This window comes from Mixophyes fleayi, chromosome 10 (genome assembly GCF_038048845.1).
Source record: "Mixophyes fleayi isolate aMixFle1 chromosome 10, aMixFle1.hap1, whole genome shotgun sequence".
NCBI classification, from domain to species: Eukaryota; Metazoa; Chordata; class Amphibia; order Anura; family Limnodynastidae; genus Mixophyes; species Mixophyes fleayi.
Genome location: NC_134411.1, coordinates 35,509,811 through 35,524,528, shown reverse-complemented (window position 1 = coordinate 35,524,528; position 14,718 = coordinate 35,509,811). Strand labels below are relative to the sequence as shown.

General features: G+C 44.5%; 1 protein-coding gene across 1 annotated transcript; it reads left to right on the top strand.

The window, feature by feature from the left end:
• The first annotated feature begins 102 nt into the window (after window positions 1-102).
• SPTY2D1 (SPT2 chromatin protein domain containing 1) lies at window positions 103-13,360 on the top strand. Its single transcript, XM_075188402.1, has 6 exons — window positions 103-324; window positions 7,055-7,169; window positions 7,489-9,051; window positions 9,961-10,114; window positions 10,678-10,755; window positions 11,596-13,360. The coding sequence occupies exons 1-6, from the start codon at window positions 265-267 to the stop codon at window positions 11,696-11,698; spliced, it is 2,073 nt and encodes a 690-aa protein (XP_075044503.1). The 5' UTR covers window positions 103-264; the 3' UTR covers window positions 11,699-13,360.
• The last annotated feature ends 1,358 nt before the right edge of the window (window positions 13,361-14,718 follow it).

The following is a 14,718-nucleotide window of genomic DNA, read 5'->3' as shown; positions in this document are numbered from 1 at the left end:
GAGCGGCCATCTTGGAACAGGGCAGACCAGGACTTCCGCCAGAATGAAGCTGCTGGCAGGTATGGGGGCGGGGCGGGCCTCATTACGGGCGGAAGTGGCGTCAGGGAGATTGATGACGCGACAGAGGGAGCTCTCGTAGTTTCTGGCAGAGAAGTGCGTCACTCCCCGGGCTGGAATCTCTGGTCCTGGCCGCCGGGTGTCACAGGCTGGGGGAGGGCTGGATGCCGGATTCCTGATCTCCCCGTGTCCCCGGGAGGGCTCGGCATGGATTTTTACAACGTCCTGAAGGTGGCGGCTGCCAAGCAGAGTAATGACGGCTCCACGGTGAGCTCCAGCTGTGACCAGGGGATGTCATGGCCTGTGGGGGGATAGCTATGTGCCTGGGGGTGCCATGGTCGGTGAGGGGAGCGGGCAGCTGTGTGCCTGGGAATACCATGGTCTGAGGGGGACAGCTGTGTGCCTGGGGGTGCCATGGTATGTGAGGGGGATAGCTATGTGTCAGGGGATGCCATGGTCTGTGAGGGGAGGGGGCAGCTGTGTGCCTGGGGATACCATGGTATGTGAGGGGGATAGCTATGTGTCAGGGGATGCCATGGTCTGTGAGGGGGATAGCTATGTGTGAGGGGATGCCATGGTTTGTGAGGGGAGGGGGGCAGTTGTGTGCCAGGGGATACCATGGTCTGTGGGGGGAGGGGCAGCTATATGCCAGGGGGTGCCATGGTCTGTGAGGGGAGGGGGGCAGCTGTGTGCCAGGGGATACCATGGTATGTGAGGGGGATAGCTATGTGTTGGGGGATGCCATGGTCTGTGAGGGGAGGGGGCAGCTGTGTGCCAGGGGATACCATGGTATGTGAGGGGGATAGCTATGTGTCAGGGGATGCCATGGTCTGTGAGGGGAGGGGGGCAGTTGTGTGCCAGGGGATTCCATGGTCTGTGAGGGGAGGGGGGCAGCTGTGTGCCTGGGGGTGCCATGGTCTGTGAGGGGAGGGGGGCAGCTGTGTGTCAGGGGATGCCATGGTCTGTGAGGGGGATAGCTATGTGTCGGGGGATGCCATGGTCTGTGAGGGGAGGGGGCAGCTGTGTGCCAGGGGATACCATGGTATGTGAGGGGGATAGCTATGTGTCAGGGGATGCCATGGTCTGTGAGGGGGATAGCTATGTGTCAGGGGATGCCATGGTCTGTGAGGGGAGGGGGGCAGTTGTGTGCCAGGGGATGCCATGGTCTGTGAGGGGGATAGCTATGTGTCAGGGGATGCCATGGTCTGTGAGGGGGATAGCTATGTGTCAGGGGATGCCATGGTCTGTGAGGGGAGGGGGCAGCTGTGTGCCAGGGGATACCATGGTCTGTGAAGGGAGGGGGCAGTTATGTGTCTGGGGATGCCATGGTCTGTGAGGGGAGGGGGCATCTGTGTGCCTGGGGATGCCATGATGTTTGAGAGGACAGCTGTGTGTCAGGGGATACCATTCTCTGTTAGAAGAAGGAGCAGCTGTGTGTTTGGGGGTGCCATGATTTGTTAGGGGTAGCTGGAGTTTCTATGTTTCTTTAATTCTGTTATAATTTTATATTTAGGGGGTTGGATAGCTTATAATTGCCCAGCGTAGGAGGAGGGAGTAAAATAGTTGGTGTCTGGGGTATTGGTGTAAATAGTTATCTGGCGATGGGGTAACTCTGTCTCTGGGGACTAATGTTGACGGGGTTCGGAAAAGGCTTTCGCTAAATGTGTATTGGAATGGGACTAAAACGCTGACTTTTTCAGTTTAATCTTGTCAGCTATTGCCCAGCTCACTATCTTATTTACCAGCTGGACCATATCTACCCTGTGTCTCATGTCTGCACCTTATCTGTCAGTCTCTATGTTCTGTGTCTGTGTCTCTGACTTTTATTTTGTATGATTTATTATCCCGACTGGTACTGTGGAGTTTTGTGGCTTCTTCTAAATAAATGACTTTACATATTAAATACTTAACAACAATTAGGAAATATATTAATTAGAAAGTGAACTGCACATCCCACAGTTGGGCTGCAGACTTTTTTTCTGAAGAAAAGTGAATCTGTGGTTCAGTGATGGTTGTTGTTCTGGAAGTAACAGCTGATTTGTGTCCGGTCACAGCTGAGCGACAATGTGCTTTTGTCCCAGGTATAATGGCCGACAAGTGTTAGATATAGGTGAATAGCAGCTGCCAGGTCAGGAACATTAAGTTATGGGGGTGTAGGGGACATGTGTAAGATATGACAGTAGATGCCTAAGGGCTATCCTGGGGATTTGTAAGCATTTAATAGGAGCCCAGATCCACAACCTGATCTTTATTGGATTTGTACTTTGTAATGCAAGTTGGTAAATGCAGCAGCACAGGGCACATGTACTAATTACATGAGTAATGTTTGCAGAGAGCTTAATACTACACAGGGCTCTGGGGGGGAGGGGATGGTGCTTCGTCAGCAGCTGCCTGTCTAAATCATCTGTTGGCTGCTCTGGCAACCAGCAGATTCGGTTGTGAGCTATTTTCAGCCACCCATCCACATGCTGCCCTCTATTAGGTCCTGTGTTTGTTGCTAATTCCCTGGCAGCTAATGTCCTTTTAGTGAACGCGCGTTTATTAAATGTCTGGTTACAGTCATTCATCTCAGTCATCCAGCTTTAGCAGTGTTGGCTAACCTGTGACACTCCAGGTGTTGTGAAACTACAAGTCCCAGCATACCCTTCCAGCCATAAGCTGCTATATATTGGCAAAGCATGCTGGGACTTGTAGTTTCACAACACCTGGAGTGTCGCAGGTTAGCCAACACTGAGCTGTAGTGTAGGTAGCATAGCACTCTGAGCTGGCTCATTGTAGTGCTGGAAGTGTGTGTGTCTTTAGGTGATTAATGCTTATACACATGACTACTTTCCACCTGTTATATGTGAGAATAGTAAGTACATTTTCATAGTGATTGCGTGTTTATAAGCTGATCGGACATTTTTTGGGGGTCTGCTGTTTTCCAGCACAGAGGATGCCATATTACTGGGTTGTGTATCCATACACCGCCTTGTATCCATGTAACCTTTGTTGTCAAACACTTGGGGGCATATTCAATTAAGCCACAATATTGCGGCAGCAGGTTTTGTTTGTTACGCTAGCGCCACAGCGCAGACTTTCCTTTGCAGCCCTATGGGGGGGGGGGGGCGACGGGAAATCCGCAATAATGCAGTAACACAAAGTGCCTTTGGGTCCATTCCGGAGGCATTTTGCGCTTAATTGAATATGCCCCTTGAAGTTTTGTTTTTCTTTAAAAGACCCCTAAATCCGCAAGTAAAGAGATAAATGCATCTCATTCTGGTACTCTGAAACCTCATTGCAGCTCTATTAAAAAGTAAATTGTTACCACCACCCCCCGCCCCCCGTGCCCTACACACCGGTTATCCTGCTCCCACACATTGACAACTGTAAGGGACCCCTATGTGCAACTTTCCACCTACTTGCAACTATAAAGGACACGCTGAACTCGCTGCCTTTGGCAGCATGCCTGTAAAATTAGTCTGCATCTAGGTTTCTGTCCCGACCTCCTCCTACTTTAGGACTGCACCCTTTAATCGTTTAGACTTTTTAGTTTTTATCTAAAAATACTGTTTAGTATAAACTCGTGAGTGAGGGGCAATGTGATTGGCTGTAGAACATGTGTCACTATCGCGTTCTTGAAGCTTTGTCAGATCTCAGAGCTGCCCGGATTCGTGTCTTGCTGTAAGAAAACGTCTGTCTCCCCTCTCCATCCCCTTATCTCCTTTAAATAATCCATCCCACGAAATTAAATTAAATTTTCCCACTTCAGTGTAGCAATAAGTACACACCTGCACCTAATCTGCACTTAATGAGGACGGTTTTTACCCCCCCCCCCCCCCCCCCTTCCCATTGGCCTATTGCACCCCGACAGACGCTACATCTAGCCTAGGATTCTTTGGCTTCCCTGTAACAGCTGCCGCAGTTGTGTGAACGTAGACTTGTCACATCGTAGTGGTGGTTTGGATGAGTTATTGTTTTGCATTCTAGAAATTATGGTAATTTGAACTTCTCTGATACAGCCCAAAGTGTTTGGATTCTCTTTGTAATAGACTGAAATAAATAAACGTCTTGTGGTGAGTGGGTTGACCCCAGTTAGTTCTGGTTTTGATCTTGGTAATTGGGATTTCACCATATATTAAGAACAGGTGTTAGATTATAACTGAAAGTGCATGGTGGTAACTACAGCGTTACTCTCAGATCCTAGTCAGAACTCCAGGAAATGATGTGTTGGTGCAGCACCCTAGTTACAGTTCTTACTAACCTCTGTTCAATCCATGGAAGACTTATTCAGATGGGAGTGAGGAGAATTCACCATAGGGATCAATGATCCTAATGACTGATCTTGGCTATCCGGGCGGACAATTGAACATGTGGATAAGCCACATCTTGTATAGGGTACATGTACGTTTGCTTTTAAGTGCACGTATATATTGGGCCATTTTGTATTTTCTTTTTAATGTAAAGTAGCATAAAATGAGATGTAGGGTATTTATCGTATGGCTTTTGTATCTTGTCTTCAGTACAATAGTGCACTGATAGATTAATTCTCACCAGATTGGCTTCCATAGATTGATGTTAATGAACTTTCTGGCTGTACAGCGCCGCTGACTATGTTGGTGCTATATAAATAGGTGATAATTGTAGTATCCAAGATTCAAAACCACATTCCAGCCGCCAACTTCATTCTTCCCTAACTAAGTATAATTATGTAGCTATAAATACGCCTCCGTTGTGACTTCCAACTATTCCACGTTACATGTCAGTACTGAATGTGTTACAGCAGCTGCTCTATAACTGCTTGTTTACACCTAACTGCTGATATCGCTGTTTTCACGCCTGACAAGTGCAATAAGAATAGGATGAATGAATGGGTTCTTACGGGCTCGTTTTGCGTTGTAAAATGAGCGCTCAGTTTGTAATATTAGAGCACTTCTCATGCATGTGCTACCAGTATAGTAGGTTGTATTGGTAATAAAACAGCACTAAGAGCAGGTCGGTTTTTCCCAGCGTGTGAATGAACGAGCCCCAGTACTACCCCTACAGCACAGGGAGCTGCTCGTCTGTCTCTGATGATGACAGCGTTTCATCATTCAGCAGCTGTGTCCACTGGGAGAGGAACACAGACCCCTGTTACATTGTAACATCAGCCCTAAGCTGCATATATTTATGTACAGTGACTTCTGAATACTTTTATTTGTGATTGATTTTATTACAGACTTGAAACCGGTTGACTAGTTACTTATTTTGAGCCCCATTCTTTCCACACAGGTACATTGTCCTAGTGCAGTGTTAGCTAACCTGTGACACTCCAGGTGTTTGTGAAACTACAAGTCCCAGCATACCCTTCCAGCAATAAGCTGCTATATATTGGCAAAGCATGCTGGGACTTGTAGTTTCACAACACCTGGAGTGTCACAATTTAGCCAACATTGTCTAAAGTGATTCTTGCCTAGTGATTCTTCCCCAGACACTTCCTGAGATCTAGTTGACATTGACCCTGATGGAAGTCTGTTTTCTGGTACTGATGGTGTCTGAGCTAGACATGGCACACGCTGTACTCAGCTGGCACATTGTGCTTTCATGGCTCTATCCATAATTAGATTACAATTAGAAATTGGCTTTTGTTGGTGTTAATGTTTTCAGTATTAAAGGGAACCTGTCACATTTTATGTGATGCACGTTTCCATATCACCTCCCTAACACCATCACCTTAAGATTGTCCCCTGGAGGAAGCAGAGAAGCTGCCATAACACAGACAAGTTACATACAATGACATGAACCAGATGGTAATGGCCCTGGCAAAATGCATTTACAGCCTATGAGATAAGGGGCTTTGTTAAAACCAATCCACCCCATTTACTGAACTTTAACAGTGTATTCTAGATCAGGTTATATTAGAAGCCTTGTGACTCTTCTCATTCAGTTTAATCAGTTAAGTAAACAAACCAGAAGATAATTTGTTTCCCAGGGGAGGCAGTAAACTTTCCCCATTTTACCATTGTCCGGGTATGGCTGAAAGGTTATGGATAGAAAAGCGTACGATGGCTCCACCAGCCAGTTGTTGAGCAGTCTTTCTCCTGGGCAGAAAGGGCCTCTGCTCCCATCACATAGATTTGCAGGGCAGCCTCATGGGTCAATGTCCCCACATTCGCTAACATATTACAGGCTAGAAGTTCTAGGTAATTGGAACCCCCCCTTCAGGCTGCAAGCAATCGCCCCAGCCTCTGCTGCCCCGGGAGTGAATGTCTGGATTATCTTTACCAGATCTTGGCAGCCAATGGCTAGATTACACAATAAGGAAGCACCCATGCGTTGAGGAATTAGCCTGGTGTCTGGCCAATCTGTGAACACCCCCAATCTGTGAACAATTTGGCGCAATGTCTCGAACAGTCCACAGAGACGTTTTGCTGATGTTGAGAACGGAATCTCCTCTCACTTTTCCTCATACCTCTTAGAGGCACGAGGGGGAAATGAGCAAAGGTTCCTTACCATAATAGCGTAGCGGGATATCACGATGACATCCCAGCCAATTAAATCTCCCTCTAAGACTATCAAAATCCGTATATCCTCTCATCATCGTCATCATCATTTATTTATATAGCGCCACTAATTCTGCAGCGCTGTACAGAGATCTCATTTACATCAGTCCCTGCCCCATTGGAGCTTACAGTCTAAATTCCCTAATATAGACACATACTCGCACACAGACAGACTAGGGTAAATTTTTGATAGCGGCCAATTAGTAGTATGTTTTTGGAGTGTGGGAGGAAACCGGAGCACCCGGAGGAAACCCACGCAAATACTGGGAGAACATACAAACTCCACACAGATGAGACCATGGTCGGGAATCGAACTCATGACCCCAGTGCTGTGAGGCAGAAGTGCTAACCACTGAGCCACTAGACTTGTTCTTAAGACTCTGCTTATTGAAGACGTTTTAGTTGTATTGGAAGTTTTGTGGAGAAGGAGCTTGTGGGGCAATGTGATTAAATGAGTGTTTTCTCCTGTCTGACAGAAACGGTACAGCTTGGCAGTGGGACCTCCTAAGAAGGACCCCAAGGTGAAAGGAGTACAGTCGGCCGCAGTTCAGGCTTTTCTCCGAAAGAAAGATGAGGAGACTCGCCAGAAAGGTAACAATTACTGCCATGTCTGTAGGGGCCTATAGCCTCTGACGTATATAGCTCCATATTCTTCATAGTGGGGTGACAGACTCGTCGTCAGTGAGTTTACTGGCGTTTCTATGTCTTATTATGCTGCGTCTGTGAGCAGAACGTTCCAATGCTTCTCGCAGAGACCCAAACAAATGTGTGATCAAGGCCAACTTGTAGAAAAGTATGTAAGCCTTGATTTGTGTATTTATAAGGAACGTGAACCTCCCCTTTACTCGCACACAAACCACAGTTCACGTTTTGCCATTTTTGCATTTCATATTGTTCTTTCACCTTCTAGAACTGAGAGAAAAAAGAATGAAAGAGGAGCTTTTGGCGAAACGCAAAGAGCTGAAACATGACAAGAAAGCCAGGGCAATGGCTTCTAGAACCAAGGACAATTTCAGGGGCTACAACGGCATTCCGGTGGAAGATAAACCTAAGAAACGTAGCTCAAGCCCACAGAAGCACCCCAATGCCAGCGGTCACGCTGAGAACGACGACTACTTGACCGAGGAGGAAATGTATGAATTTTCACAGACCGAGTCTGAGCAGGAGGAGGTTGAAGAGACCCCACCACCACCTAAAAAACAGAAGTTTTCCCACGTCAAGAAGCCTCCTCCGCCAGCCATGAACTTTGAGGAATTGTTGCGACTGGCGGAGAAAAAACAATTCGAACCGGTGGAAATTGTGAAGCCCGTGAAAAAGAACTTTGAAAGACCAAGGACTGCCGAAGAAATCCGAGAAATAGAATTTTTAGAGAGAAAAATTCAGAAAACTGAGAAAACCTTTGAAAAACCAGCAAAAACGAACAGCCAGGTTGTAAAAGTTAGTAAGAGCTCTTCAGATAAACATTCCTCTTCCAAAGTAGGCCGTTCCGAGGACCAAAGACTAAAGAACAGCTCTGTGTCCAAAAGTAGTAGTCATGAGAGAGTACGAAGTGGAGAAAAAGGGACAATTAAGAAACACTCCGATATGAGCAGCCGATCAGAGAAACCTGTATCTGTTGCCCACAGTAAAGTCTCAAAGGTTTCCTCTAATGGAAATTCCAAGTCATCGTCTGGCAAAGAACTTGGTGCTAAGCAATCTTCGTCTTCTAGATCAGGTATGGTCAGCACAAATGGAAAGCTTAAAGAGACTGTCTCTTCTCGGGGGTCAAGTTCTGGGAAGCCACCAGGAGGCTTTGGTCCCAGTTCTGTGCGTCCTTCAGGTGGAACTAGCAATTCAAGGCCCCCTGGATCATCCAATTCTGGTTCTGGACGTCCTTCTGGAGCACCAGTTTCTGCTTCTGCCCGGCCAATGGGAAGCTCGGGTTCCACAAAATCTTCCGGCGGCTCTGGCTCTGTCCGCCCTTCTGGCAGCTCTGGATCCAACTCTGTACGACCCTCTAGCAGCTCTGGCTCGGTCAAACCCTTTGGCAGCTCTAGTTCAACAAATCCAAGTAGAGGCGGACACTCAACCAGCAGCTTAAGTTCTGCACGTCCATCTGGCGTATCTGGGTCTAACCGACCAGCCGGTGGAACCCCCTCGTCGGCTAGTAGGCCTAAAGTCATTCCTTCGGGCAGAGAACTTGGATCATCATCTGTGCGCCAACAAGGTGGCCCAACTTTGGGTTCTTCAAGACTTCCTCCTAATTCTGCTCCAGGAAGGCCGGGTAATAATCCGGTAATGGGGTCTGGATCAAAACCCAAATGTACAGTGGTGTCTGAAACCATTTCATCAAAAAATTTTGTTCCTAAATCTGCCAACGGACCAGTAAATGGAATGAGGCCGGGGCAGGTAAATGGAGTAAGACCTGGACAAATGAATGGAATGAGATCTGGACCACCACCATCTGGGCATAGAGTTATGCCACGACCTCCAGGTATGTAAGATAAAAATTCAACATGCCTAATGTACAGGGCTATGTGAATCCACACTGCTGTGTAAATATAGCTTTCACCTACATAACTGTTACATAGTGCTCCCGAATGTGGGACCGACCATTGTGGATTTGCATAATAAGAGTTCTAGAATGTTCGGTGTCTGTTCTGGCCATTTCCCTGATTCTATGACCTGCGTGACTACTCTGCTCCGGAGCGTAGAATGAGCGATGCCAACAGCTTGTAAATAAAATTATATACGGTCATCGGTAATATTCTCCTGTGGATTACACTGCAAACGTCTTTTATGCTTGTAAAGGGTTCAAAACAAAAATACAAATTTTGTTTAGACAAAATGTGCAACAAATAGGATCTAGTAAGTAAAGATGTCGGCTTCTAATGCCGGAAATACTGTAAGTAACAGCAAAATGATGATGGAAAAACATGGCTCTGTATTGCTTTAAGCCCTTATTTATTTTTTACCAGCCAGTAGTAAGGGAAAAGGGTTATTTAAATTTGAGAACCACCATTGAATATCCTTCAACTCTTGTTAGCGCCCTCTTGTGGATGCCCCTTGTGTTGAATATGCAATGTTGGCTTAATATTGAGACTTGGTGGCACAAACGGGAGTTAATAATGCTTCAGATGAGGCGTTGTCAGTCAATCAATCGACACCATCACAACTATCCGTAGTAGTTACTAACTTGGCGGCTGTCGTCTCAGGGGAAGGCTCCTCACCTAATAGATACTAGGGGAGCTTTACTTTGGAGGAGGCCATGCTAATGTTTTAGGTAAAGGTGTGCGATCACACATGGGTACAAACCTTACATTCGTGTGTTGTTGATCTTGTCATGGTGTCATTTTTGGTGTAAGCAGCTTTGTACCATCCTTGTCCCCTCTGTTTTGTGCAGGTCCCCCTCTGCCACCCATCACTAGCTCCTATAAGCGAGTCCTTGATGACGAGGAGTTTGACTCAGATATGGAAGATTTCATTGATGATGGAGGAGAGCCCCAGGATGAGATCTCCAGGCACATCCGGGAGATATTTGGCTACGACAGAACGAAGTAAGTAGCCGCGTAGAGGGAGCACGACAGTATAAATACTAAACGGGTGATCTAGAACATAATCATTATACCAGTAAAACATATTGCATGTCTTTAATATTGAAAGTTAGACTGGTCAACAAATCTACATATGATATGTTTAGCATTTTACAGAGTACAATGGATTGGTATAAAAAAATAAAGCTATAATATAGTTTGGAACATAATGGAAAATAGTCAGCGTTTTGTTTAGTCACAATATACATCTGTCATCCTTATTGAGGTCCAATCTAGCTTTAGGCAGGCTATGCCTCTCGGCATGTCCTACAAGTTAGCTTCTGGGATTTGTAGTTCCACAGGTATAGTAGATGCATGTTTTGGGAAGACACTTTAGTATTCCTGTATTCTCTCAAAAATAAAATGTAGAGACAATAATAGCATGATATTTAGGATGTCTGCAACGTACTTCTCAATTAGAAAACATTTACGTAAATGTTGCTAGTTTATGGGGCTCTCAATGGACTGTAGACGATGTGAGTGATGTGATATCTGTATGTTCTGAGGTTCTCTGCTCCTACTTCCAGGTATAAAGACGAGAGTGACTACGCTCTGCGGTACATGGAGAGCACTTTCCGAGAACAACAGAAAGAGGAGGCCAGAAGGTATGTGATCTGCCAGCGTTCAGTCATTGCTCTCACCGAGGATGACTTGTGGCCTGCAGGGAAGGGTATCTGGGCAACGCAAAACTTTATAACCGTATAATAGTTCATAGTTATTTAGAGACAAACATCAGTGAACGAAGCCTGGGATTTAACGGTTAATGATTGAAAAGCTGTAGTGAGAGCGCAGCGAGGGAGACGCTAACCTAAGGGAGCGTTTCACTACTGAGCGGCTGATGGATCTCCGCAGTCGTGAACCTGCCTCTTCCACCATCCTGCTGCTAAATGAAAACCACACATTATTTTGCCACCGAATTGGGCAGAAAAGATGGAACCGGTTTTCTGCAGTTAAATTCTATATAATAAAGGACAAATCCACTGTATGGAACAGTGACCCACTCCCCCTTATGAGTGATGGTGGGACCCTCCTGGTGAAATTGGGCTTCCACAAATGAGTCTAATATTGGGCATCGTGCCATAGTATCAGTCTGCCAACATGGCGTGGCCCAGCTTGGTAACAGCTGGCACTTGTAATAGTTCTATGGCACACTGACTCTGGTGCAGCGTGATGGGCAGAGGCATTACTCCTTGCTGGAGCCCCAATTGTCTATTTTTAAATAAAAAAAAACTGATTTTACTTCCTCTTGTTCAGGATGTGTAAATACGAATTATATGTACAAATGGCGTCATATCATCGGTTGTTGATGTGGTGTCACTGTTTCTGTAGATGGAGCAGATGATGAGAGTAAACAAATCACATGGCATCAAAGGACGTACAATTGTCACTTTATGGTTTGCTAATTGCAAGACTTGATTATAATGTGTTAATTATCTCCCTCTCAGCCTGCGATTAGGCATTCAGGAGGATCTAGAGGAGCTGAGACGAGAAGAGGAGGAATTAAACCGAAAAACAAAGCCGGAAAAGCCCAAGATGAAAAAGCGATAGCACCCGCTTCATCAGAGACGCACATTACTGAGCCACTGCCAGTGCAGTTCCCTGCGCTGCCACCAGATGGAGACTGGAATCACAACATGAAATAATATGGGAGAAAAACAATTTATTTGCAAAAAAAAAAGGGCCTTTTTTAAATTTGAGGCACGATAAATGAATTTCTGGCTAATTTTACTTGTCAGAGTTTTTCAACCTTTTTGCTACTGTATCACAGGTCAAAACTCCCATTATACAGTGTAAAGTCTGACTTCTATTTTCTTTTTATAGGTATATAATATGGCTCTTGTTCTGAGAACAGATTGGTCGATAAATTATTCAGATCATAAAGAAAGATTTATGAACTTATCCCTCTCCCCACACGCAGAAAATGCTTCTCACCCTTTTGTTTGTAAATACCCATATATTAAATAGAGATATCTATCAGCCTCCAGACTACGATTTACAGGATATTTGTGGCATATATGAAAGATTATTATATTATTACTGGGATTGTATGCAATCCTCTAAGTGCACTTACCGTATGTTAGGTTGGTTTGGTATCTCAACTGCTTAAAGGGCCCAATACAGCCAGGTCCAATGTAAAACGGCGACTAGTTAGATGAACAGGAAGTGAGGTTTTTCCTCTATAATAAGCTTAATGACAGGAAGTCTAGTGTGCCTAGAGAAGAATACTTTCATTGCCCCCATCAGGCTGATGTGTAAAATCTTCTGTTGTTAGTTTACTCCCTGAAAAGTTTAAAGGGGTTTAATAAAAAAAAAAAACACATTAAAAAGCGTTTGGCACTACAAGTCCCAGCCAACATACCGTCAAACAACTGTTCCCATAATTTGTCTCTTTATGAATAAATGCAAAATTGAAATTCCTTTGGAGCTCTCGGTACGAAACACAAAGTGATAGCAGGTAATCAGCGAGATACTGGGATCAAAATTACCAGCAGATGCAGAAGACCAATTCCTCTTACAACCTGCAGGTGGCGTTGTGCCCTGCTGTATAGGAGATCTAACCACTAGCCAAATGTTCTCTGTATATAGCAATTGCAGCAGTACTACTTAGGCTAACAAGTACTGTAACCTAATTAAAAATCACTAATATAAAAGTCAATAGTGTAATACTTTCAAATGAAATGGTTAAGTTTAATGAAATGTATATTTACATTAATTATCGATATTGCTACTTGCTCTTTTTTCCATTGGACAAGTTGCATTTGGTTTAGAGGCCCTTTAAGCAGTTTAGCTCTGCTATTTAGCACGCAGGAGAGGAGCCGCTGTATAATCTGTGTATGTGCCCACTGTGTGGTTGCAATCATGCCAAGTCTTTCAGATGCCAACGGGCCTAGCCGTGTGTTATAGGCCAGGCAGGCCACTAGGGGTCACTGTCCTATGTCAGACACAATCTCAGTTGTACTCAGGTCTCGCTCGTATTGTTACATTACTGTGTCTTTTGTGCCGCATCTCCATGAACTGCAATCTCTTCCATTTGTGGCGTTGCCGAGAATGGGTTGAATGATGTATTTTTTCCCCCTGCTCACAGCTGCTTTATATTCTTTATTTTAGGGGTCTCAGACATAAGTGTTTATGTAGCAAAACCTGTATCTTTGTATGAAGCGCTAATTGCACTAACCGTTTTCTTCAATAAATAGACCGTTTATCATGTGACTCCTGGATCGCTTTGTATAAAGAATTTACCCATCTCGTTTCTACATGTAAATCTCCTTAATACAACAATTTGGTTGCAAATGGCTCAAGATAATTGTGTGTGTGTGTACTGATAGATGATATTGCAGCCAATGGGACGTGTCTCTTACACGTCATTAATGAAACACTAATGTCCTGGTACAAATGAGAAATTCTGATATTTCCATCAGCAAAATCATTACATATTGACGGTTACAACTAAAATGCAATCTTTGTACTTCTCAAAGTGTGACTTTAATTGAAGTTATTATTCTTGTTCAAAATACCGGTAAATGAAATCGGAAGCTCAGAGCTGGATATTTATTCAAACCTCTGTAAAAGTGATCACGTTTACTGCACCGTGTCCGATAGATCACAGCTCTTAGGGGAATAACTTGTGTATATATCGCACCTATCTCGGGCTCCCAGAAGATTTAAAATTGAATTTGTCCATTCTCGGTTAGCCACCAAGCCTATATTTACTTTATCACAGATTTTCCTTAGGAATACATCCCCTAAGGAGCCAGTTAATATAAAGAGGGTTTCCGGCTGCACTTTTTAGATTATACTTCTTTTTTTAATATTTCGCTCTAGTCACCATTCAGTGCTCACCCAGCTTCCTTGTACCCATAACTGATTATATTATGTTATACTATAATGTCCTGTCGTAGATTATCACATCAAAATCGGCATGGATAAATCTATAATTCTGGACCACGCTAGTGATCGGTAGCGCAAGCAAAAAGTGTCATCTTGTTTATAAAGTATTTAAAGTATTTGTTTATCCTGCAGTGAATATTGTCAGCGTTACATACAGTCCTGCATCCAACTTCAGGTAATGGGATACGTGGCAAGCGAAACTAGTGGTATTTCCTCTAAAGAGAGGTGGTTTTTTTTGAGGGTGGGTAGAAGGAATTGCATCAAAGTGAACAACCTCAAGTCAACGGAGCCTGTTTGATAAAATAGTCATTAGAATATATCTGCTGTTTTCTTACAGCGACCAATCAAAAATCATCGTTCTACCTGCTCTAGACTTATAAAAGCAGGTACCTGATTGGTTGCTGTGAGTTACAGCACTTTATTACTCTCTACAGCCACCTTCTTGTAATGAATTGAAAGACAGAATTAAGTATTAATTGATTACCGCAAACATCGCCATTCAATGCTCTCTCCCCAGCACGCGGTATCCCGGCGCTGTTGGCTACGGTCAGACTGATTTTCTTTTTCTTTTTCTTTTATTTTCCTTTTAAAAACACCGCGTCCAGAAGAATGTAACATTAGGCTTTTGCCAGACCGGTACCTGGTGTTTTCTAAAGAAAAATGCTCAATACCATTCAAGT

Excerpts from the sequence above, each read along its gene's own strand:
- SPTY2D1 (XM_075188402.1), top strand. The coding sequence starts at position 265 with ATGGATTTTTACAACGTCCTGAAGGTGGCGGCTGCCAAGCAGAGTAAT. Across the intron at positions 9,052-9,960 it reads AGTTATGCCACGACCTCCAG|GTCCCCCTCTGCCACCCATC; the intron begins GTATGTAAGATA and ends TGTTTTGTGCAG. Across the intron at positions 10,115-10,677 it reads TTTGGCTACGACAGAACGAA|GTATAAAGACGAGAGTGACT; the intron begins GTAAGTAGCCGC and ends TCCTACTTCCAG.